At 45.7% G+C, this 23916-nt stretch overlaps 1 protein-coding gene across 1 annotated transcript in view; it reads left to right on the forward strand.

Annotated features, from left to right (window-relative positions):
- Positions 1-5412: 5412 nt before the first annotated feature.
- Positions 5413-23916, forward strand: part of ZBTB40 (zinc finger and BTB domain containing 40) — a 39833-nt gene continuing 21329 nt past the window's right edge. Inside the window, exons 1-8 of the mRNA XM_040326291.1 lie at positions 5413-5563; positions 9533-10570; positions 12174-12307; positions 14933-15140; positions 16610-16761; positions 18424-18616; positions 19626-19762; positions 21009-21207. Of these exons, the coding sequence (XP_040182225.1) occupies positions 9577-10570; positions 12174-12307; positions 14933-15140; positions 16610-16761; positions 18424-18616; positions 19626-19762; positions 21009-21207 (2017 nt within the window). The 5' untranslated portion in view covers positions 5413-5563; positions 9533-9576. The remainder of the gene's footprint in view (positions 5564-9532; positions 10571-12173; positions 12308-14932; positions 15141-16609; positions 16762-18423; positions 18617-19625; positions 19763-21008; positions 21208-23916) is intronic.

Raw genomic sequence — 23916 nt, forward strand, 5'->3', positions numbered from 1 at the left:
TCATTTACATATTCTACGCCAGCCGCAATGGAAGCGCAATCTAGCGGCCACCAGAAAAATTGAAAGCTAAGATAGAACGGCGCAAGCCGGCCTATCTTAGCTTTGTTTAAGTGTATCTATGTTTGAGCATACGCTTAAACATAGGTCGGCGTAGATTCAGAGTTAGGTCGACTTATCTACTGATAAGTCGGCCTGACTCTACCTGAATCTACCTATATGTGTCTAAGGATGAATGCAGAAAATCTAAATGAATCATATGCAAATGATATTTACCATTTTCCAGTTTTGATTATTTTATAGTTGTAGAAGAGGCCCAGTTGCTGGAGCTGAGACATGGAATATGTACTCAGCACTTCAAGTAAAAGACTGAAATAAGTTCCCTGAAATCTCTGTGCGGTTACTGCTGAGCTACCGGGGTGAAATGTGTGCACGACCATACAACCAGAGGAGAAAATATCGCACAGAAATCCCATTATTGCAAATGTTTGTTGCCCAACAAAACCGGTGTCGGAGTGCCATCTGGTGTATGGAAGGAGTAGTGCAATCCTGAGATACCAGTCGCTGTACCAACCATACGACAGTCAAACATGCAATCCAGCTTCACCAGACAGACGTCATCCATCTCTGCTTCCCAACCAAGGAAATTTGTGCTCTGTGATGTAAAAACTAGACTTTCAAAGCTTTGTATTCATAGGAGAAAATGGGGCCAGCTAAAGCCGACATTCAAAAACAATATCATTTTGTACAGCAATTTATTTTGTACTGAGAAACTCAGAAGTGGAATTCACATGCTAACTAAGGGGCTCATTCACACGGGAGGTTGGTGGGCAGTAAAACCCTGTGGTTGAGCCGCTCTTTTACTGCTCCCCCAACCACCAACCCCTTTAGCTGCAGAGGCAGTGGCCCGTGAGGTGTACACATACCGCAGCCATGATGCCTTCCTTTGCCGCTGTGGAAAGAATTATACCCCCTGTTGCTGTTTGCGGGTGAAGTGCTTGTCAAACATGACCCATTTGAGTGAATAAGGCTGCTGTCCAAGCACCCTGCAACCTAGGGTGACCACATTTCCAAACTACCATTCAGGGACACCCCCTTCCCAAAAATCAGCTTGTGCTGTAACGAATCACAGCACAGTGATTGGACACAAGAGGCGGGATTTATGATTTCTCCAATCACAAGCAGGTGGTGCTGATTGTGCTCCTCCAGGCATTCCCGGCCAGGACAAGTACTGTCAGTGAGTAAAGCGGTGATGTGGAGGCCTTTTTTGGGGCATCAGATTGGCCCAGGGGGTGGCTGTGTCAGTTTCATTCCGGGACACTGGATTGTCCTGGAATGAAGGTGCCCGGGACAGACCTGCAAAATGGGGGACTGTCCCGGGCAATCCGGGACACGTGGTCACCCTAGTCCATGGATGCGCGCACCCTGAAGGTGGATGCCGCACCTGGAACTGGGACCCCGCGAAACTCGGTTAGTACATGACACCTGTCCCAGATATACCCCTCCCCAGCATGCCTTGCGAGGGAGAAACTTCTCTGATTGGCTGCTGGGGAAAGTTGCTCTGCCAGAACCCCTCTGGTGCCAAGGGATGGTATTGCATTCCTGGAGCACAGGCTGACCCAGTGGACGTTTCTGGAATGACAGAAGTCCCAATTTTAACAAATTTAGAATGGGAGCAAAGTAACTCTCCCATTCCCCACTAACTTTAGCTGAAAGTAAGGGGGCGCTACAAGTGTGTATGGGGTCTAACACTGTGGCGATGGTGTGCCCTCTGTACTGTGACTGGGCCATTCCAACACATGAATATGCTTTTATGTAAACCATTCTATTGTAGCTCCGGCTGTATGTTTAGGGTCGTTGTCCTGCTGGAAGGTGAACCTCCGCCCCAGTCTTAAGTCTTTTGCAGGTTTTCTTCTAACATTGCCCTGTATTTGGCTCCTTCCATCTTCCCATCAACTCTGACCAGCTTCCCTGTCCCTGCTGAAGAAAAGCATCCCCACCACATGATGCTGCCACCACCATGTTTCACAGTGGGGATGGTGTGTTCAGGGTGATGTGCAGTGTTAGTTTTCCGCTACACATATAGCTAGATTCAGAAAGACTTAGTCTGGCGTATCAGTAGATATCAGTAGATACGCCAGCCTAAGTCTGAATTTGCGCCGGCGCTAATTTAAGCGGATTCTGGTAACCAGATACGCTTAAATTAGGCTCAGATACGAGCGGCGTAAGTGTCTTACACCGTCGTATCCTAAAGTGTAATTTTTAGGCTGACCGCTAGGTGGCGCTTCCATTGCGATCGGCGTAGAATATGTAAATCACTAGATATGCCTATTCACGAACGTACGCCCAGCCGACGCAGTACAGATACGCCGTTTACGTAACGCATTATCAGGCCTAAAGTTATTCCATCAAATAGCTGGAATAGTAATGTTAAGTATGGCCGTCGTTCCCGCGTCGAAATTTGAAAATTTTACGTCGTTTGCGTAAGTCGTCCGTGAATAGGGATTTACGTCATTTACGTCCACGCCGAAATCAATAGGACCGTGCGGCGTACTTTGCCGCAATGCACACTGGGATATGTACACGGACGGCGCATGCGCCGTTCGTAAAATACGTCAATCACGGCAGGTCAAGCACCATTAACATAAAACACGCCCCCTTAGCCTAATTTGAATTAGCCGCCCTTACGCCCGCCCGATTTACGCTACTCCACCGTAACTTAGCAGGCAAGTACTTTGTGAATCATGTACTTGCCTCGCTAACTTACGGCGGCGTGGTGTAAATGCCATACGCTACACCGCCGCAACTATGCGCTCGCCATCCTGAATCTAGCTAATAGTGTTTTGCTTTTAGGCCGAAAATGTTAAATTTTGGTCTCATCTGACACAACCCCACACCATAATCCCCCCACCCCCACACCAAATGATTTGGACCAGTGCCCAAAGCAAGGTCCATAAAGACATGGATGAGCGAGTTTGGGGTGAAGGAACTTGATTGGCCTGACCTCAATCCGATAAAACTGAGACTGTGAGCCAGGCCTTCTGGTCCAACATCAGTGTCTGACCTGACAAATGCTCTTCTGGAAGAATGGTCAAACATTCCCATAGACACTCCTAAACCTTGTGGACGGCTTCCCAGAAGAGTTGAAGCTGTTATATCTGCAAAGGGAGGGCCAACTCAATATTGAACCCTCCGGACTAAGACTATTTTTACATTTGTGGTGTTGCCCAGAGTCATCACACATGATGTCAGTTAGGATTGTGTTGCACTGGATATATATATATATATATATATATATATATATATATATATACAGGGTCGATCCGCCCTATAGGCTCACTATGCAAGCCGCTTAGGGCCCCGCAAAGCTGCGAAGGGCCCCCCAAATTACTAGAGGCCCCGCCTGGTGAGAAGTCATTTTCGCCCCCTCCCCCCCGCTTCTCAACTCGCTGGCTGCATGGGAGAAGAGGTAAGAAGTCAGCACCCCCTGCTTCTCAATTTAATGTAAGATGTCATTTCCGACAGCAGAACACCCCCTCCCCCTGCTTCTCATTTTTAATGTGCCATGTCATTTTGCTTAGGGCCCCAGGGAGGTCAGGATCGGCACTGTGTGTATATATATATATATATATATATAAAGGGCCAGATCCACAAACTAATTACGCCGGCGTATCTATGGATACGCCGCATAATTTTTAAAATGCCCCGTCGTATCTTTTATTTTGTATCCACAAAACAAGATACGACTGAATCTGTGCTAGATCCGACAGGCGTACGTCTTAGTACGCCGTCGGATCTAAGGTGCATATTTACGCTGCCCGCTAGGTGGCGTTTCCGTCGAATTCCGCGTCGAGTATGCAAATTAGCTAGATACGGCGATCCACGAACGTCCGTCCGGCCGGCGCATTTTTTTACGTAGTCTCCGTAAGGTTTTTTGCGGCGTATAGTTACCCCTGCTATATGAGGCGTACTCAATGTTAAGTATGGCCATCATTCCCGCGTCGAATTTTGAATTTTTTACGTTGTTTGCGTAAGTCGTTCGCGAATTGGGCTTTGTGTAGAATGACGTTCAGGTCGTAACGTCACGGCTTGTTGCGGGTTAATTTCGAGCATGCGCACTGGGATACCCCCACCGACGGCGCATGCGCAGTTAAAAAAAACTTAATTTACGTCGGGTCAAGACTTATTGATAATAAAACACGCCCCCATCACATACATTTGAATTGCGCGCCCTTACACTACGCCACCGTAACTTACGGCGGGAATTCTTTGAGGATACAAAAAAAAACTGTAAGTTACGGCGGCGTAGTGTATCAGAGATACACTACACCGGACGGGTAGCGCCGCGCTTCGTGGATCTGGCCCATAGTGGTTTGTTTTTAACAAGGGAGCGCTGCACTGATTTATCTCTACATTTTACATACATTGGGCCAGATTTAGGTACATTGTCGTATCTTTGTGCCGGCGTAGCGCATCTCATATGCGCTACGCCGACGTAACATTGAGAAGCAAGCTGAGTATTCACAAAGCACTTGCTCCCATATTTACGCCGGCGTGACATAAATAGGCCGGCGTAAGCCCGCCTAATTCAAAGTAGGCAGGTAGTGGGCGTGTTTTATTAAAATGAATCGTGACCCCATGTAAATGCACGGCCGTACGAACCGGCGCATGCGCGCGCATGCTCAGGATCACGTTGCATATACTCCCTAAGATACGACGGCTCAATGCCTACGATGTGAACGTAACTTACGCCTAGCCCCATTCACGTACGACTTACGTAAACGACGTAAAATACGACGGCTGTTCCGACGTCCATACCTTAACATGACTTACCCTTGCTTTATGAGGGGTAAACTTACGCCGGACGTACGCGTAGATTCCTGCGAGGGGCGTAAGTACGTTCGTGAATCGGCGCATCTTGCTCATTTACATATTCGACGCGTAAATCAATGAATGCGCCCCTAGCGGCCAGCGTAAATATGCACCCAAGATACGACGGCGTAGGAGACTTACGTCGGTCGTAGGAAGCCAAAATTCAGGCGTATCTTGTACTGTGAATACGGCACATAGATACGACGGCGCATCCTAGAACTTACGCGGCGTATCAACAGATACGTCGGCGTAATTTCTCTCTGAATCTGGCCCTATATGTATTTGTTTATCTCTCCTCTATATCTGTATTGCTCCGCCCATGGGGTTGGACCATCCTTTTTTTCCCCTCAATAACTTTATTATTCGCTCAGGCTGTAGACCTCCCTTTTTGTTTTTTCCTCAATAACTTTATTAGCCCGCTCTGTGTGTTGAACCCCTCCCCCCTTTTTTTTCCCCCTTTCAGTAACTTTATTGCTCCGCCTAAAACAAACAGCGTTCGGCTCGGCCGGCTCGCGCATGCGCGCCGTACGTGAGGGCCGCTTCCGGTACGTGTGACGGCGACGGAGGTCGAAGGGGAAGGCTGAGGTTGGGGGGGGATTCGGGCCTAGTGTGGGACATGAAGGAGGAGGAGGTGTGACAGGAAAACGGCACCGGAAGATAAACAAGAGCGCTGTCACTGGGGGGAGCGGAACCGGTGAGTGTGGCGGAGGGGAGGCAGTGCTGGAACCGGGCTACGGTTACTCCGTGCACCGGCCCTAAGAGGGCTAGAGGGGCCACAAGGGCCAGCATGACCTGAACTTTCGCCTGGGCCTGTCACAGAGAAGCGAGCGGTGTGCCTGGTAGTGGTGAGGGGGAGGAGGGGTGGGGATTGTTATTGATGATGGAGATCCAACATGCTGGACCATCCCTGACAGACTGAGAACTCCCTCCTCTCTATGGACAGACTTCACCCATCATGTGATCGCTTCCAAAGAAGACTCCTCAGAATGTAAACATTACCCTCCCCCACCAATTTCCCTTTTCCCTCCCCCTCTCCCCTGACCCTTTTGCCTTGCCCTCCCCTGGCCCTTTTGCCTTGCCCCCCCCCCCGACCCCTTTGCCTTGCCCCCCCTGTATGGACAGACTTCACCCATCATGTGATCGCTTCCAAGACTCATCTGAAAGAAGTCTCCTCAGAATGTAAACATTACCCTCCCCCACCCATTTCCCTTTTCTTTCCTCCTCTCCCCTGACCCTTTTGCCTTGCCGCCCCCCTGACCCTTTTGCCTTGCCCCCCACCCCTGACCCTTTTGCCTTGCCGCCCCCCACCCCTGACCCTTTTGCCTTGCTGCCCCCCACCCCTGACCCTTTTGCCTTGCCGCCCCCCACCCCTGACCCTTTTGCCTTGCCCCCTCCCCTCTGACCCTTTTGCCTTGCCCCCTCCCCTCTGACCCTTTTGCCTTGCCCCCTCCCCTCTGACCCTTTTGCCTTGCCCCCTCCCCTCTGACCCTTTTGCATTGCTGCCCCCCCCTGACCCTTTTGCCTTGCTGCCCCCCCTGACCCTTTTGCCTTGCTGCCCCCCCCTGACCCTTTTGCCTTGCTGCCCCCCCCTGACCCTTTTGCCTTGCTGCCCCCCCTGACCCTTTTGCCTTGCTGCCCCCCCTGACCCTTTTGCCTTGCTGCCCCCCCCTGACCCTTTTGCCTTGCCGCCCCCCCTGACCCTTTTGCCTTGCCGCCCCCCCTGACCCTTTTGCCTTGCCGCCCCCCCCCGACCCTTTTGCCTTGCCGCCCCCCCCCGACCCTTTTGCCTTGCCGCCCACCCCTGACCCTTTTCACCCCCTCCCCCCTGACCCTTTTGCCTTGCCCCCTCCCCCCTGACCCTTTTGCCTTGCCCCCTCCCCCCTGACCCTTTTCACTCCCCCCCTGACCCTTTTGCCTTGCCCCCTCCCCTCTGACCCTTTTGCCTTGCCCCCTCCCCTCTGACCCTTTTGCCTTGCCCCCTCCCCTCTGACCCTTTTGCCTTGCCCCTCCCCTCTGACCCTTTTGCCTTGCCTCCCCCCCCCTGACCCTTTTGCCTCCCCCCTTCGACCCTTTTGCCATTATATTCCCTAGGGCAGTGATGGCAAACCTTGGCACTCCAGATGTTTTGGAACTACATTTCCCATGATGCAAATGCACTCTGATTTGTAGATGAGCATCATGGGAAACGTAGTTCCAAAACATCTGGAGTGCCAAGGTTTGCCATCACTGCCCTAGGGTCTCTGCTAAAATATGTTTGGAGGTTCCAAGTAATTTTCTAGCAAAAAATATTGATTATGACTTAAAAATCAAGCGTCAAAAAAAGATTTAGACTGTAAGTGGTTAAACTTCCTGCATTTACACACAGAAGTTTATCCCTTTGATCTAAGAAGGAAGCTTTAGTTACAATGTTTCATGTTGTTAAAAGCAGACTGCCCTGTTTTTTTTCTCTTTATACACACACACACGTTTTTAGTTACAATGTTTCCTGTTAAAAACTTGTCAGACTGCCCAGATTTTTTATTTTGACAGCTGAATGAGCAGATAAAAGTATCTCCACTTCTTATATGAAAGAATCGGCAAACTCTGCAATAGAGATCGTTGAATCAAGATCAGGAATGTTTACCGATTAATTGTGCAGCTCTAATGTCTAGGGACTGCAGAAAACAGCTTTATTTATCCTTTCCTCCAGACCTCTGGCAGTGGATTGTCCCTCAGTGTCCTCACATCCATTGCAGGCTGTGAGCGCCGGGAGGAAAAAAAGCTGTGGGTTTTCGGTCTCACAGCCTTGAAGGGTGCCTGCGGAATCGGAGGCTTGTTCAGGGGTTCTGGTTACCATTTAGTGGTAAAAAAATCGGGTCGTAATTTGCATGACTGGTTGGGTGGGACTTAGAGCTGCACGATTCTGGGCAAAATGAGAATCACAATTTTTTTGCTTAGAATAAAGATCACGATTCTCACGGCGTAAAATATTTTACATTTATACAGAAAATAAATTTGCGCTAACTTTACTGGCTAGTTTTTTTTTAATTCATTAAACTAATTTTTTTTCCAAAAAAATTGCATATAAAAAGACTGCTGCGCAAATACAGTGCAACATAAAATATTGCAACAACCGCCATTTTATTCTCTAGGGTCTCTACTAAAAAATTGTATGTGTGTATGTGTGTGTGTGTGTGTATATATATGTGTATGTATGTATGTGTGTGTGTATATATATATATATATATATATATATATATATATATATATATATATATATATATATATATATATATATATATATATATATATATATATATATATATATATATATATATATATATATATATATATATATATATGTGTGTATATATATATGTATATATATATATATATGTATGTATGTTTGGGGGTTCTGAGTAATTTTCTAACAAAAAAAAATATATATTTTAACTTTAAAAGAGCTGTCAAAAAAGGTTTGGTGTTTAAGTGGTTAAATGTTTTTTAATTTACATACAGAAGTAAATTCCTTTGATGTACAAGTCAATGTGATACAATGTTTAGACTTAACATTCCACTGATAAAGAATGTTTTCAAAACTTGGCAGATTGCCCAGACTTTGACTTTTGGCTGAGAGAAAATTCTTTTCATGTCAAAGATTGTGAAACCCTGTGTCAAGATCGCAAAGGGAAAAAGATCAGGATAACGATTCTTGACGATTAATCGTGCAGCTCTAGTGGGACTCTCCTATAACGCTTTAGTGTCTTTCAGCCTTATGAAAGAAAAGTCCGATGTGAGCTTTTGGACAGACATTCCGACCGTGTGTATGCTCCATCGGACTTCTGCTGTCGGAATTTCCGCCAACAAAAGATTGAGAGCTGGTTCTCAAATTTTCCCGATGGAAAAAATTCCAATCGTCTGTGGCAGTTCCGACGTGCAAAATTTCCGAAGCATGCTCGGAAGCATTGAACTTCATTTTCTCTGCTCGTTGTAGTGTTGTAGGTCACCGCGTTCTTGACGGTCGAAAGTTTAGAGAACCTTTGTGCGACCGTGTGTATGTGTTTTTCGACAGAAAATCTGATTGTGTGTACGCGGGATTAGACTGTAAGGCTGCATTCACACCTGAGCGTAGCTTGTTTGGTCGTTTTTTCGAGCGTATTCATGCGTATTTGCATACAGCGTCGTCCGGCGTTTTTGTACTTCAAAGTTTTTTATTTTAGCCAATAGGAAAAATTATCATCTTCATCACTTGTTGCTATGTTGGTAGATTTTATTTATCTTCTGCCTGGGTGAAATGTTCTATTGATTAAAGCGACAAAACGCCCATAGCAAACGCTCGTTGTCGCACTAGTCGCTTGAATCGAGCGTCTCCATTACGTTCTATGGGAAATACAAACGCTCCAAAACGCCCGATTCGCGTGACAAAAAAGAGTCCGGAACTTGTTTGAGCTTCAGGCGTTTTGGAGTGGACGTGTGAACCATCTCCATTGAGAATAATGTATTTTTTCCCCTCTAGCGTTTTTGAGCGTCGCGCTTCAGGCGACAAAACGCTCAGGTGTGAATGCAGCCTTAGTAGTGCTCCAGAAAATTACAAAACTATTTAAATTTAGCAGATGTATTATTTTGAATTCAGCAGGTTTTATGTGCTGTTAAATTATTATAATTTTTTTTTTTATCTCTTTAGGTACCCTCAAGAATACATTGTATAATAAAGATTATATTTAAACAATGGAGCTTCCAAATTACAGCCGACAGCTCTTGCAGCAAGTCTACACTCTGTGTAAAGAGCAGCAGTTTTGTGATTGCACGATTTTCGTTGGTACGTTGCACTTCCGGGCTCACAAGCTTGTCCTTTCTGCTGCAAGTCTCCTCTTTAAGTCTTTACTGGAAACGACGGAAACCATTTCTATTGATGCCTCCGTTGTATCGCCAGAAGAATTCTCTCTGCTGCTGGAGATGATGTATTCAGGAAAACTTCCACCTGGAAAACACAACCTGACAAAAATTATCACTGTGGCAGACAGCCTTCAAATGTTTGATGTTGCTGTGAGCTGTAAGAACCTTCTGACGGAACTCATGAATCACACCACCCCGACTCAAAAGGTGAAGGATGTTTCCCTTAAGCCAATACCCTTAGTTAAACCTGAAGCCAGGCCTGCAGCCCCCAGGAGCAATGTCGTAAGTGAGACTTTTGCCATTGATAAGATGTTACTGCCTATGAGTACTGGAGGGGGGTCTCTAACTTCAGCTCCTGAGAAGCGAGAGGCTGAAAAAGTTACAAAATTTGTTTCTTCTCCTAAGAAGCTGGACGCTAATGGGAACCTGCAAACCATTGATCCTTCTCCTCCTGTGCACACTACAGAACAGTTTGAACCAGAGCAGAGTTCCAACAGCGTTCCACAAGAAAAAGTGGATTGTGAGATGGGGCCTTCAAGTGTAGAAGGACCCCCAAGTCCCGCACAGATCGATTCTGCACCAACATCTGAGGGGTTGGATAAGGAGCCGCCTCCTGCTGAGGATGAAACTGTACCTTGTGTTCCACCAGTACAGCAAGAGACCACTAATCAGCTCGTTGAAGAAACAGTAGTTGAAGAAACTACAGATTCTATTTTAGGGGAAACTTGTGCTGAAATGACCCCCGAGTGTTCAGGACAAGATGAGCTGCCCCAACCTGAGGAGAGTAATGAGCCCGCAGCAAAGAAAAGAAGACTTGATAAGCCAGGTACACCTACATTTTTTTTTTGCAATGTAATCAAACTAATTACATCACAGTTGGGTATACAGCTGACTGTATACCCAGGCTGACTGTTTGGGATATTTCTGACTGCTGATGACTAGCCCCATAACAGCCATCTTCCATGTTAGGTGAGTGGGGGATCCATTCTACCCATTTTTTGTTGACAGTACTGTCAACATGCACTACTAGTACTTAAAGCGGAGTTCCACCCAAAAGTGGAACTTCTGCTTAATCAACTCCTTGCCCCCTTACATGCCGCATGTAATTTTTTTTGGGGGGGAGTGAGGGCTTCAGGAGGAGTGGGACTTCCTGTCCCACTTCCACCTTCCGCCTAGGCGATACGTCATATCGCCTACAGCGGCCCCTCCCTGTAGGCGATCGCCTGGGACACGTGACAGGTCCCAGGCGATCACCTGACCAATCACAGTGCGCAGCGCCGCTCGTGCATGCGCAGTGAGTGCCCGTTAGGTCACGGGCCACAATGAACTATGGGGTTTTATCGCCCCCCAAACCTCAAATGTAAACAAGCCCTCCTTCCTGAGCCCCCTGTTAGGCTGCTTTCACACTAATGCGCTGTTGTTTAACCTCACCGCAGTGCACAAACAGCTTTCCTGCGGCTTGGCTGCACTGAGCCATTGACTTATATTACATCTTGCGGCTATGGTGAACTTTTTGAAAGTGCACTGAAACTTCTGCATTCAGGAGTTTTGGTGTGCTTTCAGAAAGGCTATGGCTCGGTGCAGGTAAAACACAGGAAAGCACAGTGCATCTGCAGGTCAGTGTGAAAGCGGCCTAATAACCATTGAAAATCTATCCCCATTGGTAAACTGACTTTTTATCTTTGACTTTCTGCTGACATCGCTGGCTGTTGGAGTGATATTAAATGATCTTTGCCTGGGACAGGAGACGGCACTACCGAGGATGTATCGGCTTATGCTGCTCCCTCCGCAGTGGCTTGCTCCATCCATTCTGATGCTATGGGATGGTGGGTCATCAACTTGCGACCTGGGCTTGCCGACCCGCTATCCAAGAGCAGGAGGTGGCCCTGGTTGAGCACTCCTGGCCTACAGAGGCTCCACTGGAGAAACATAGATTAGATACACTTTAAAAATTAAAACTGATCTCTGGGGAAATTCAAAATGACCCTTGCAGTAGAGCTACCCCCCAAACTCAGGGATTGAAAGCTCATTCTTGCCTAGGGTACCATTTTTATAAAAAATAAATGGTTTTATTTACCCTGTCTCTGTGGCTTCCTGGCAGCCAGGGCTTTCCTCTTCCTCCCTTGCCGACCTTACTAAGGCCCCTTTCACACTGGGGCGGGAGGTGCGGTGGCGGTAAAGCGCTGCTATTTTTAGCGGCGCTTTACTTCAGGCTTTCACACTGGAAACACAGCAACCGCTGTTTCAGGTCGTTTTGCAGGCGCTATTGCGCTAAAAATGTAAAACGGCATGTCCTGGGCGTGGGGCGATAGGAAGTGAACATTCATGAATTTTTTTAATAAAAAAATAGGATAATTGCCTTTTTTTTATTTTTTTTTGTTTCCATGCTTGTTCTTTGTTAATGATTCTTGATGTATGTTATGTTTTAGAGTTGGAGAAAGCATCGGGTGAGTTGGATTTTCTTATCCGTTATGAGAGTATCTTCAGCGAGGCGCTCTCAGACCCCCAAAGTGTTCTTGAAAATCTTAACAAGTGTGAAGATATCAAAGAGACTGAAAAACAGGTGAGTGTGCTATTACAGGAAGAAGGGGGACCTGTCTGCAATTACCAGGGAAAATGTAACAAAAATAAGTAGTAACAAGGTTCAGACTTGTGCGATGCGGGAACCAGCGTGATTACGTCGCCGGTTCCTGCATCGCTTCTCTTCCGCAGGTAGTTCACGCTGCCCTCTGTGAAGCGCTGCAGGTGTCGATACATTGTTAATGACACCCCCAGAACAGATCGCAGTGCGAACTGTGGATTCGTACAGGAATCGGATCGCATAGGTGAGAACACCCATGCCATCCGATTCCAGTGTGGGGGAAAACCAAGTCCCTGCATGTTTTTCTGTGTGAATCCAATGCGAGTGCAGCCATACAACTGTGTGGCTGCACTCGCATTACTCAGACATTGCATGTGATGGCCACCTGCAGTGTGGGTGCGTATCGCATGCGATGTCTGACATTGTTAGACTAGTCTGAACCTAGGCTAAGTGATTGTTAAGGGTGCACCGAATAGAAATTTCCAAAACGGAAAATGCAGGATGCACTTGGCTGAAAACCAAAAATTATAGTTTTTTTTTAAATCGTAATATTTTAGTATATAATTGTATTATATTCGACTTTTTAATACCATCAATTTAAATTATTATGAATTTATTGTCGGCCATTATTGACATCTTTTAGCGCAAAAAAAATGCATCCCTTTAAATTCTATGTATGTCTGCACACTGGTCCGTTGGGCTTCCATTGTGGTGTTAAAAATCCAGCTTGTTGCATTTTTGGTCAGTTAAAAAATTTAAAACGCAGCAAATAGGCATCATTAACCACTTCATTACCGGCCCATTGTAATATGATGTCCACAGATAGGATCTCCCATCCCGGGTGGACGTCATATGATGTCCTGGGATTTATGCAGTGATATCTGAATGATTCCTGCAGCTAGAGGTATCATTCAGATATTATTCTTTCGTGCCGGCGATTCTGTGCACGATAAGAACGATCGTAGCGACAGTTCCGCCGCTTGATCGCTCTTATAGGCGGCGGGAGGGGACATCCCCCCCCCCCCCTCCCCGCGTGCTTTCATCCAATCCTTTTCCTGTCTCTCCTGTGCCATCGGGGGCCCGGAGAAAGAATCGTCCGGCGCCAGATGGGAAGCATAGAGATGACTGGTGACCAGAGGCCGTAAATTCTGCAATATTTACATTTTTGGTAAACTCCATGATTGCAAGCTGAGATAAGATGCGCTGCATTGATGCATTTACACAATTTTACAGTACCCATGAGATAAAACAAAGTTCAGGAATATTCCTTTATCCCATTGTTTTGCAAATCTATGTACATTACAAACTGATTAAATCTGAAAACTTATTCGAAATGGGAAAATTTAATTTTCTTTGCAAATATTACAGATTTGAACTACCAGTAAGAATGAGTCCTTACATTTTAAAGAGAACCTGTCATTTCAGATCCATCATGACTCCATTGCCCGTCCGTTGTCGACACTCATTTTGCCTGCAGCCACCGCTGACTGACACAGGGTAGCCGGATCACATGACCTGACCGAGCTATATGAAAATAGTCTAGTATTTACATCCTTACACAGGATAGTCAGCATAGATATTAGACGAGGAGGTTTTTTTTATTTTTTAAGACTAGTTAGGCTTGGCCTGGAATTCTACTTTAAAGAATAAATGCTTTTTTCAGACAAAGTGTATTTTGTTTTACCTCCTCTGCTGAGGTAACAGATCTCCTCTACAGATACATACTTGCCAAGGTCCGATGCTGCAGCCTCCTGTATTTGTTGACATCTAGTGTTGCAAGTCCTCTCTCCCAATCAAGGTTTGTGTGCAGTGGAGTCCCACAGATGTCTATGGGGCTCATCTCCCTGAGCTTTCCGGGCAGTAGATGGAGGTGGACAAGTCCAATAGAGCTCTGAATTCAACCTGGTGCCTGTCCCACTTTAGGTCCTAGGGAAGAAAAGTCCGGGACTCTGTGTCCCTGATCTCCCTCTGTAGTCCAGAGAGGCAACATCAGAAGTCTATCTACTTCATAAAGAAGACCTTTCACCCTCTGCTCAGCCCCCTAGTGACAATAACCAACCAATGTAAATCATACAAGGAAAATGTAGAAGATCATGTTCCGTTGGTGAACAATAAAGCTGAACTGTAGGCAGATATAAAAGAAACACATGAATTAATATGTGATTACATGCAAGCAATGTAAGTATCTGAATTTGACTTGGTATCAGCCTCTTGCAGTCCCAGTATAGAAGGGCTGAAGTGTGAGAGAAAGAAACAGAACAAGGAGTCACCTGTTCATGTGCTGATACGAGGCAGACAGAAAATAAGTCCTGCAGGGGTCAAGCTGCTTGCTGTGGGGGCAACCGGCATGAGGGAGGGGCCAAGAGTGCCCGCAGGAGACCCGAGAAGAGGAGGATACGGGCTGCTCTGTGCAAAACCATTACACAGAGCAGGCAAGTATAAAATGTTTGTTATTTAAAAAAAAGACTTCAATATTGCTTCAAACTTCATGAGCCATTCTGGTATTAACGCATTTTAATTATGGCATGGAGTTGTCCAAATCAGCAGTATCGATCTATCTCCAAACGTATGGTATTTTTTAACGCCATTGTCTGTGTTCCTCTGCAGGTTGTAGTAGAATGTTGCCAAGCTGAAGAGGGGAGTTCAACGTTTGCCAAACTTCTGGAAAAGGTTAAAGATGGGCAAAGCATTGTGGTTGAGACTGTTCTGGCTTTGCTGAAGTTGTGCCGGGACACTAATCCAAGTGTGAATGAAGCACTGCTTGAAAAAGAGCCACAATCCGGAGATCCTGTGGAGGAAGTAGCTGTAGATACAGGTAAAACTAAGCTCATGTCTAAGCCTGCTAGTGTATTTATATAGATTTTTTTTTTTTTTTTTTTACCTGTATTTTCTATATTTTATATTAGTCCAGTTTTATTCAACATATGAGCCCTGCCCCTTGTAAAAGTTTTCAGGTCTCAGGGAAATCCCACTAAAAAAAAAGTAGGTTGGAGAGATTTTTAAAGGGGTTGTAAATCCTTTCTATGCAGTAAGGTGAAAAACCTTTTGTGCTGCGAGCCAGCGACGAGCACAGCAGCTCCAGCCGTTGTCCTCATTGGATAGATTAATAGCAGCAGGAGCCATTGGCTCCCACTGCGGTCAATCAAATCCAGTGACACGGGAGCCGAGGGGCAGGGCCGAGTCCTGCTGTCTGTGTCAATCGATGGAGCAGCAGGACTCGGGAGCGCACCCGCACAAGTGCCCCCTTGGAATGTGGCTCGACGAGGGGGCACTCAAAAAGAGGAGGAGCACCATGGGGACCCCAGAAAAGGAGGATTGGGACCAACCCTTGCACAGAGGAGGCAAGTATAACATGTTTGTAAATGTTTGTTTAAAAAAAATTATAACAATCATTTTAAATGGGTTGTATGGGTTCGTTTTTATTTTTTTAAATAACAAACATGATATACTTCTTATACTTGCCTCGTTTGTTTTGCACAGAGTGCAGAGTTCTGCGGTCCCTCGGCGGCTGTCTCAGCTCCTCCCCACAATAGCTAACCCCCCTCTGGGAAGCTCTAGGGGGGGGTTAGCTTGCGGACGCGCTCCCTGTCATACACGCTGCGTCCATCGACACAGAGTGTATGACTCGGTCCGGCGGCCACGTCATTGGATGTGATTGACAGCAGTGCGAGCCAATGGCTGCGCTGCTATTAGTCTATCCAATCAATGTCCAAACTCTGTGGAGAAAGGGACGCGCACAGCAGATGAACAGGCTCAGGTAAGTAAACGAGGGGGCTGTCATTTCCAGGTGTTTTTTTTTTTTTTTCACCTTGATGCACAATAACACAAACCTTTACAACCCCTTTAACCACTTTAGGGCCAGGCTTTTTCTGTAAAATCAGTATTTTTTTGCTAGAAAATTTCTTATAACCCCAAATGTTATGTATTTTTTTTTTTTTTTTTTCTTTAGGAGAGACACTAGGGAATAAAATGGTCTGCATTTTATCGCAGTTTGAAACAACGCAGTGCACTACAGCACACATGTTTTTGTACTTATGTCAGTTAATGAAAAATAGATGCTGTTTGCATTTTTATGCAGGGAAACACAAAGGATGCTGTGTGTGTGTGTGTGTGTGTGTGTGTGTGTGTGTGTGTGTGTGTTTCGGCCCGCATGTGTTTTTTAGGTGCATTGGGGTGGATGCTATTCACAATAAATTATACATAACGTGGGCCCTCCAGCACAGAAACTACAAATCTTTTGGTTTGCACACCTTTATAAATGCCTTATCGTCTTGTCTGTCACAGGGCCTCCGGAAATGGTGGAAAAAGAAAAGACTTTATTCGATCTTCTGATGGAGCGCAGAGAAGAGCTGATTCAGTGTATTACAGAACTCAGCCCAATCATTGAGTGCCTAGATACAGCAGAGGACGACTTTCTTACCACAATTGAAAAAAAGGTTTTTACAATGGCTTTTTTTTTTTTTTTTTTTTTTTTAGGAAGACTTGTTATGATTTGATGCATATGTACACAGGCACAAATATATTTAACACCTACCTGCCCGGCCTATTGTAAAATGACGGCCTAGCGGCAGCACTTCTGTTCTGGGAGAACGTCATATGACAAAATTGAGAACCTGCTCTCAAACTTTTGCTGGCGGAAATTCCGACAGCAAAAGTCTGATTGAGCCTACACACGGTCGGAATTTCCGATGAAAAGCTCACATCAGGCTTTTGCTGGCGAAAATTCCACTTGTGTGTATGGGGCATTAGTGTTCAGCAGGTGTAAGAAAGCTGTGTGCATACACTCCTGTGCAAAGTGTTTATTGAAATGCATTTACCTGCACAGCAAATTTATAATAATAATCCAGTCCTCATTCACAAACATGCCTTAAATAAGAACTGTCTGTTTCCGTGTAGTAACAAATCAGATTCCAGCTATCATTTCCCCAAAGATTGAATAAGCAGACTGTGCCCCTTTAATATCCTACAACGGAAGGATATGTTTTAACTGCTGTGTGATGAGGGGTGGACCTATGTGTCTTTATATACCTGCAGCATCTTTATTTATCCCGTCTTTGCATGAATGCCAATAGCTATGCTGGCAAAAACAATCTGTGGACTGTTTTGTCTGAAAAATGAGAGAGGAATCCCCTATTAATCATGGCACCCTGTGTGAGCATACAACCTTGCTATTATATTGAAGAACACTGCAGTGATTCTGCAGTTTGCAACTAAGATCTCCAGCTAGCTCCATCCACCAATCGCACATTGCGGTGTGGAGCTAGTGAAGTATTTACTTGACTGTGGCGTACAAGGCATTAAAGGATAAGTTCACTTTTTTTTTTTTTAAATAAATGCATTTTCTTGCAGGTAGAAAAAAAATACAATTATTATTATTGAAAAAAGATATATATATATATATATATATATATATATATATATATATATATATATATATATATATATATATATATATATATATATATAAAAATTCTAAAGACCCTGAAGAGCATTGCACCCGTAATCGGCAGATCACAGGTGCAATCTCAGGCTCCTGCAGACTCTCAGCATAGCTGTCTCCCTTTACATCATACGATTAGGTGGTTACTTGAGTGCAGAAAGGCCAATAAACTAGGAGAGCGTTCACCAGCACCCTTGTAGTTCTACAAGCTGTCAGCTGCAATGGCAGACGGTACTTGTAGGCATTTATTGACAGGAACCTGTGAATCAATGATGTGGCCGAGTGGGTCGTGCTGTCACAGGGTAAGTGGGTCGGGGGAGGAGAAGCTGCAGATGCTGGAGCTCGTTCATCGTTACACCCTAAAAATGGGTGAGACATGTTCCAGAGGTGAACTTATCCTTTAAAAGGGTATTTAATATTTTATTTTATTTTTTTTATACTGTGAGACAGACATCAGGTATAATACAAGCATAATATTAAAAAAAAATGGCGGCAGTGGGTTTAACTTTAAATTCTCTTGCCTCTTTTGTGCCCCCAAAAAAATATCTTTGTGTGCAGTTGCAGTTTGACCGAAGTGGTGTGTAAGTGTATTTTGTTGTATTTTTCTTTTTTTTTTTTTCTCCTGGTGGCTCTTGTGTAACATTGAATATATTGATAGGTGATCATTGATTGCTGTGAAGGTGGATCACATAAGGAAGCTATGGATAAACTGTTAAGGAAGGCATCAGAAACCAAAACCTTGAGCCCTGACAGTCTCATCAAGCTTCTTCAAGCTGTCCGAGAAGCATTTCCTGACCTCCACGCATTGCTCGATCTACTGGAGCCACACAGCAAAAAGTCCAACTTCAAAGGTATAAAACAAGCCTAGAAAAATCTTTTGCCTTTTTAGCAACAAATGTCTCATCTGATCTGGGCAGTGGTGAAGGTATGCATGTGGCTATCCACAGAGCAGTACAGTGGTTTAGCGGTGTGGGCTTACAGCAGTCTGGTGCTGGCATCAGTTTCTCTGGGTATATTAATTGGACATGGAGGTAGTATGTTCCCCTTGTGTTTGTTTACAGTGGGGCAAAAAAATATTTAGTCAGCCACCAATTGTGCAAGTTCTCCCACTTATAAAGATGAGAGGGGCCTGTAATTGTCATCATAGGTATACCTCAACTATGAGAGACAAAATGTGGAAACAAATCCAGACAATCACATTGTCTGATTTGGAAAGAATTGTTTAGCAAATTATGGTGGAAAATAAGTATTTAGTGAATATCAAAAGTTCATCTCAATACTTTGTTATATATCCTTTGTTGGCAATGACAGAGGTCAAACGTTTTCTGTAAGTCTTCACAAGGTTGTCACACACTGTTGCTGGTATGTTGGCCCATTCCTCCATGCAGATCTCCTCTAGAGCAGTGATGTTTTGGGGCTGTCGCTGGGCAACACAGACTTTTAACACCCTCCAAAGGTTTTCTATGGGGTTGAGATCTGGAAACTGGCTAGGATGGATACATTGCTTGAAAGCAGAAAATAAGGGTCTGGAGGAGGTACAGAGGAGGGCTGGACCTCTCCTGCAGGAGAGGTGCGAGGGCCACATGATATGGCCTGGGGGGCCATGTTCGTGGGGAGATTTGCGAAGAGTCATGTATTTGCTGCCCAGGACAGATGTTTATAATTTGTGTTTGTGTGCAAAATTTGCAGTAACTTCACATTTGCTGTTTCTACCAATATGAAAAAAAAACTTGTGTGTGAATTGTAAATGCTGGAGTAGTGTGAGAAACCTCTGTGGGATTCTCTGCAAGTCTGCCTCAAAGTCTCTTATGTGGCAGCATAAAAAAACTGATGTCAAATATTCCTCTTCCTCTGGTGCAGGAAAGCTGAGCACAGCTGATTATGGAGCGGAGTTGCTGAAACAATATCAGGAGAATTTTTCAGAAGTGGTGAATGATGCTGACATCATACTCGGTGGCATTTCAACAGCATCGCATTTAACAGATGGCGAGAAAGAGGTGAGCTTCTATTGTCTTTTGCAGCATTGTGCTGTACGCCAATGTTTAGTTTTTTGCTTTTGACAGCTGTTTATACATTTTTGGGAAAAAAAACTTCTGTGCTGCAGCTGCCCCCCAGAGCCCCCCTTTTCTTACCTGAACCCGACCGTTCCAGCGACGAGCACAAGTCCAGCAGCTCCAGCCACTGGCTTTCAGAGCAAAGTTTATCTGTGTATTTTATGCCTATATGTGGCCAGTAGAATGTGTTTTACGCTCAATGCGCGTACATATGTGGCATTGGGGGGGTGTTTTTTTTTTTTTTCAACCAGAAGAAATTTAGCATATTTGAAGCATAAATTCATATGCTTGCACGCATGAGGCCTTAGAGCGCCCCTCCTGCCAATTGGACAGTGAAGGAGAATTGGCACATCAGTGTGTTCAGTCTTAAAGGGGGTTGTAAAGCGTTGTGTTTTTTCACCTTAATGCATCTTATGCATTAAGGTGAAAAAAACACCTTGCAGGCACCGGTCCCCCCCAAACCCCCCTGTTTTACTTACCTGAGACCCGAATCTCCTTGGGCGAGATCCCGCATTGCTTTAATTGGATGATTGATGGCAGTGCAGCCATTGGCTCCCACTGCTGTCAAATCAATGATGCGGGGGACGGGGCCGAGTCATACACTTGGCGGCTATGGCCGCCGAGTGTATCACACAGGAGCCCGCCCTCAAGGTAACCCCCTCGGGAGAAAGCTTCCCAGAAGGGGTTAGCTCTTGCGGGGCGGAGCCGTGGGACCCCAGAAGGGGTTAGCTCTTGCGGGGAGGAGCCGCGAGAGTCGCCGTGGGACCCCAGAAGGGGTTAGCTCTTGCGGGGAGGAGCCGCAAGAGTCGCCGTGGGACCCCAGAAGGGGTTAGCTCTTGCGGGGAGGAGCCGCAAGAGTCGCCGTGGGACCCCAGAAGGGGTTAGCTCTTGCGGGGAGGAGCCGCAAGAGTCGCCGTGGGACCCCAGAAGGGGTTAGCTCTTGCGGGGAGGAGCCGCGAGAGTCGCCGTGGGACCCTAGAAGGGGTTAGCTCTTGCGGGGAGGAGCCGCAAGAGTCGCCGTGGGACCCCAGAAGGGGACGTTCGGGGCCACTCTGTGCAAAACGAACTGCACAGTGGCGGTAAGTATGACATGTTTGATTTTTAACGAACAAATAGTATACCCTTTTAAGATGATTTTCTAAATAAAATGTAAATATTGTATTTATTTATTTTTACAATTTCTTTCTAGGTGTTGGAGCAGATTGTCAGGAAAAACTGCAACACTCGCATTTTCAGTGTTATGATCTCTACAGTCTTCGAGGAGCAAACCTTGCCTGTAATGGCTGTCTGGCAGTTACTTTTATCCATGGAAGAACTGAGCTCAGCTGTGAGGTCTCTGATGGATGAGGTCCGTAAAGAGCCGGGAGCTGATGTCTTCTTCCAAAGCGGTATGATGATATCAGGGACAAACATACACATTAAGCCTAGGTTCACACTGCTGCGAATTCAAAATCGCGGAAAAATGCGCGATTTTACCGCGATTTCGCGGCTGCGATTTTGCCGCGATTTCGGCCGCAATTTAATGTAAATCGCGGCCCAAAATCGCAAAAAGTAGTACAGGAACTACTTTTTGAAATCGCAGATGCGGCGTCGCACTGATTAGGACAGTGCTATTGCCGACAATTGCCGCCGATTTGAGATGCGATTTGACATGTCAAATCGCATCTCAAATCGTACCCAGTGTGAACCAGGGCTAAAGGGCACATTCACTTTAAGAAAATAAAAAAGGGTGCATATAAGGGATACGTTTTTGAATTTTACCACTTCATTAGAGCTTGCCCCTTTACAAATGCTGGCTAACTTTAACTGTAACTTCAATATATTAATAAATACTTGTCGCTTAGTTCTTGTTTAAACTGGTTTACGTTTTATCTATAGACACATTTTTTATTCTATTTTGGATAAAGGGAGAGAAATCTGATATTTTTTTTTTTTTACCAAGTTTGTTTAGGTTTTTATTGCTGTGGGGAACCTCACAAGGCCTGACTTCCTGTCAGGATGGGAAATGATGGGAAATCAATTCAGTCAGGGACAGGAAATGATGGGGAATCTCTTTAGCAGGGAAAGGGACACATTTTCAGTGGAGTATGGAAGGGTTAGAACAGGATTTGACAAATTTGCTTTGAGTCTAGGAGCCAGCTAAAAGAGTTTGGAAACCAGTTTGTTTGCAGCAGTATGTAATGTGTATTACAATCAATGTTTTAAGGCGTAGGCATCCCAAGCTTCTATTTATGTTTATATGTGCGTATATGGGCATGTCTCCCCCTGTGCTCCACTGAATGTAATGCAGTGCAGATCACACTGCATTACATCCTTTCCAGGCCATGCTGCCTGTGGAAACGGTCAACGGGGATCCAGGAGTGACTTCATACACATCGCTTCTGAGTCAGGAACAAGATGGAGAGGAGGAGAATGGATGTGTGTTCGCTCTATCTCTACCCTGCAGCGCCCGCTATGCCGGGCCTGGGCCTGCAGGTGGGAAAGTGTAGCCCAAAATACCTAGCAGCGGTGCTTGAGGGTACTTTAGGCAGTGGAAGGCATGTGGACCATCCCCAGTAGCACACGGGCCCAAGGTAGAAAGGCAGCATCACAGCTTGTCCATCACCTGATCACTATATGCATGTGATAGGCAGCGGCTGTAGGGTTGTAACCCTAACCCTACAAGGTGGAGGCGATGGGACCGGGGTATTCCCATGCCACCTTAGGCTGTGTGGCAGAAGAGAATGCAAAATCTGAAGACAAAACTGTGTTTCCCTCTTTGTGGGGGAGGGTTGTGTAAAAGAGACTGAAGCCATTCTAGCCAGCTGCTCCCCATCCACTCATCAGTGGTAAGGAAAGGGCATAAGGGCGCCAGATCAAGCTTGCAACACCTTCAACTGCAACCCAGGTATCAAACTGGAAGGGAGATGTCGGAGGTGGGCATGCAGTGAGAGCAGGCAAGGGAAGCCCTCCGCGCTGTTAGTGGCTGCTTGTCATAGCCCTGCCCACTAGGAGGAGTGCACTGGTTGCCTGGCAAATGTAAGCCTTGTAAAGGGCAATGCCCACAGTCAAGATAGCAAGCACTGTATCCTGCTTCAGTAGGCCGCAAAGCTGCGGCCTCAATTACTGGCCAGCCTGACCTCGTAGTCCGCGCACCCGCAGGAGGTGGGCCACATGGGGAGACAGAATGCAGACAATACTCCTCCTGCAGTGTAGCCTAGGCACCAGGAGGCCATTTCTAGTTGCCATGGGGACCTGGAATTTGTCGAGCCCTGGGTTAGATCTTCTGGCAATGTGTTTATTGCTATTGCTGCCGCCTTGTCTCTCTGACAACTGCTCCACTGATTTCTTGTCCTGGTGTCCCTGGGTCAAAATGTGAGTAGAGCTGCACGATTAATCGTTAAGAATTGAGATCACGATTCTTACCCCCACCCCCCCCCCCCCCCCCCCCCTCGCAATCTTAACAAAGAATTTTCCCAATTCCATGCAAAGTTCTCTGCTCAAGCCAACAGCTTTCAAAAAACAAACAGGCATTCTGCCAAGTTTCACAACATTCCTCAGGCAGTGAGCTAGCTATAAACCTTGTAATGTTTTGTTCTTTAGATCAAATACATTTCAGCCTGTAAATGAGGGAAGTTTAACCACTTAAAGGCTAAGGCCCCTTTCACACTGACACGTTTTTCAGTCGGTTTTTAGCGATAAAATAGCGCTGCTATACCGCCTGAAAAAATTCTGCCCTGCAGTCTTCAGTGTGAAGGCCCGAAGGCTTTCACACTGAAGCAGTGCGCTGGTAGGACCGCTCCAAAAGTCCTGCTAGCCGCATCTTTGGAGCAGCGTTTTTGTCACACTGTATTTGCGCAGTGGTCTTTCAAATGCAATTTTTTTTGGGGGGGGGGGGGAAATACACTTTTTAATGAATTTAAAAATAAACTAAACAGTAAAGTTAGCCCAATTTTTATTTTTTTTGTATAATGTGAAAGATGTTGCACCGAGAGAATCGTGATCTTTATTCTAAGCAAGAATTTAAATTTTCCCAGAATTGTGCAGCTATAGATGTGAGGGAACGTCTCCCCAGTAGAATAAAAAAAAAATAACTCTACAACAATATATGACAAACA

The sequence above is a fragment of the Rana temporaria genome, chromosome 10 (assembly GCF_905171775.1).
Source record: "Rana temporaria chromosome 10, aRanTem1.1, whole genome shotgun sequence".
NCBI classification, from domain to species: Eukaryota; Metazoa; Chordata; class Amphibia; order Anura; family Ranidae; genus Rana; species Rana temporaria.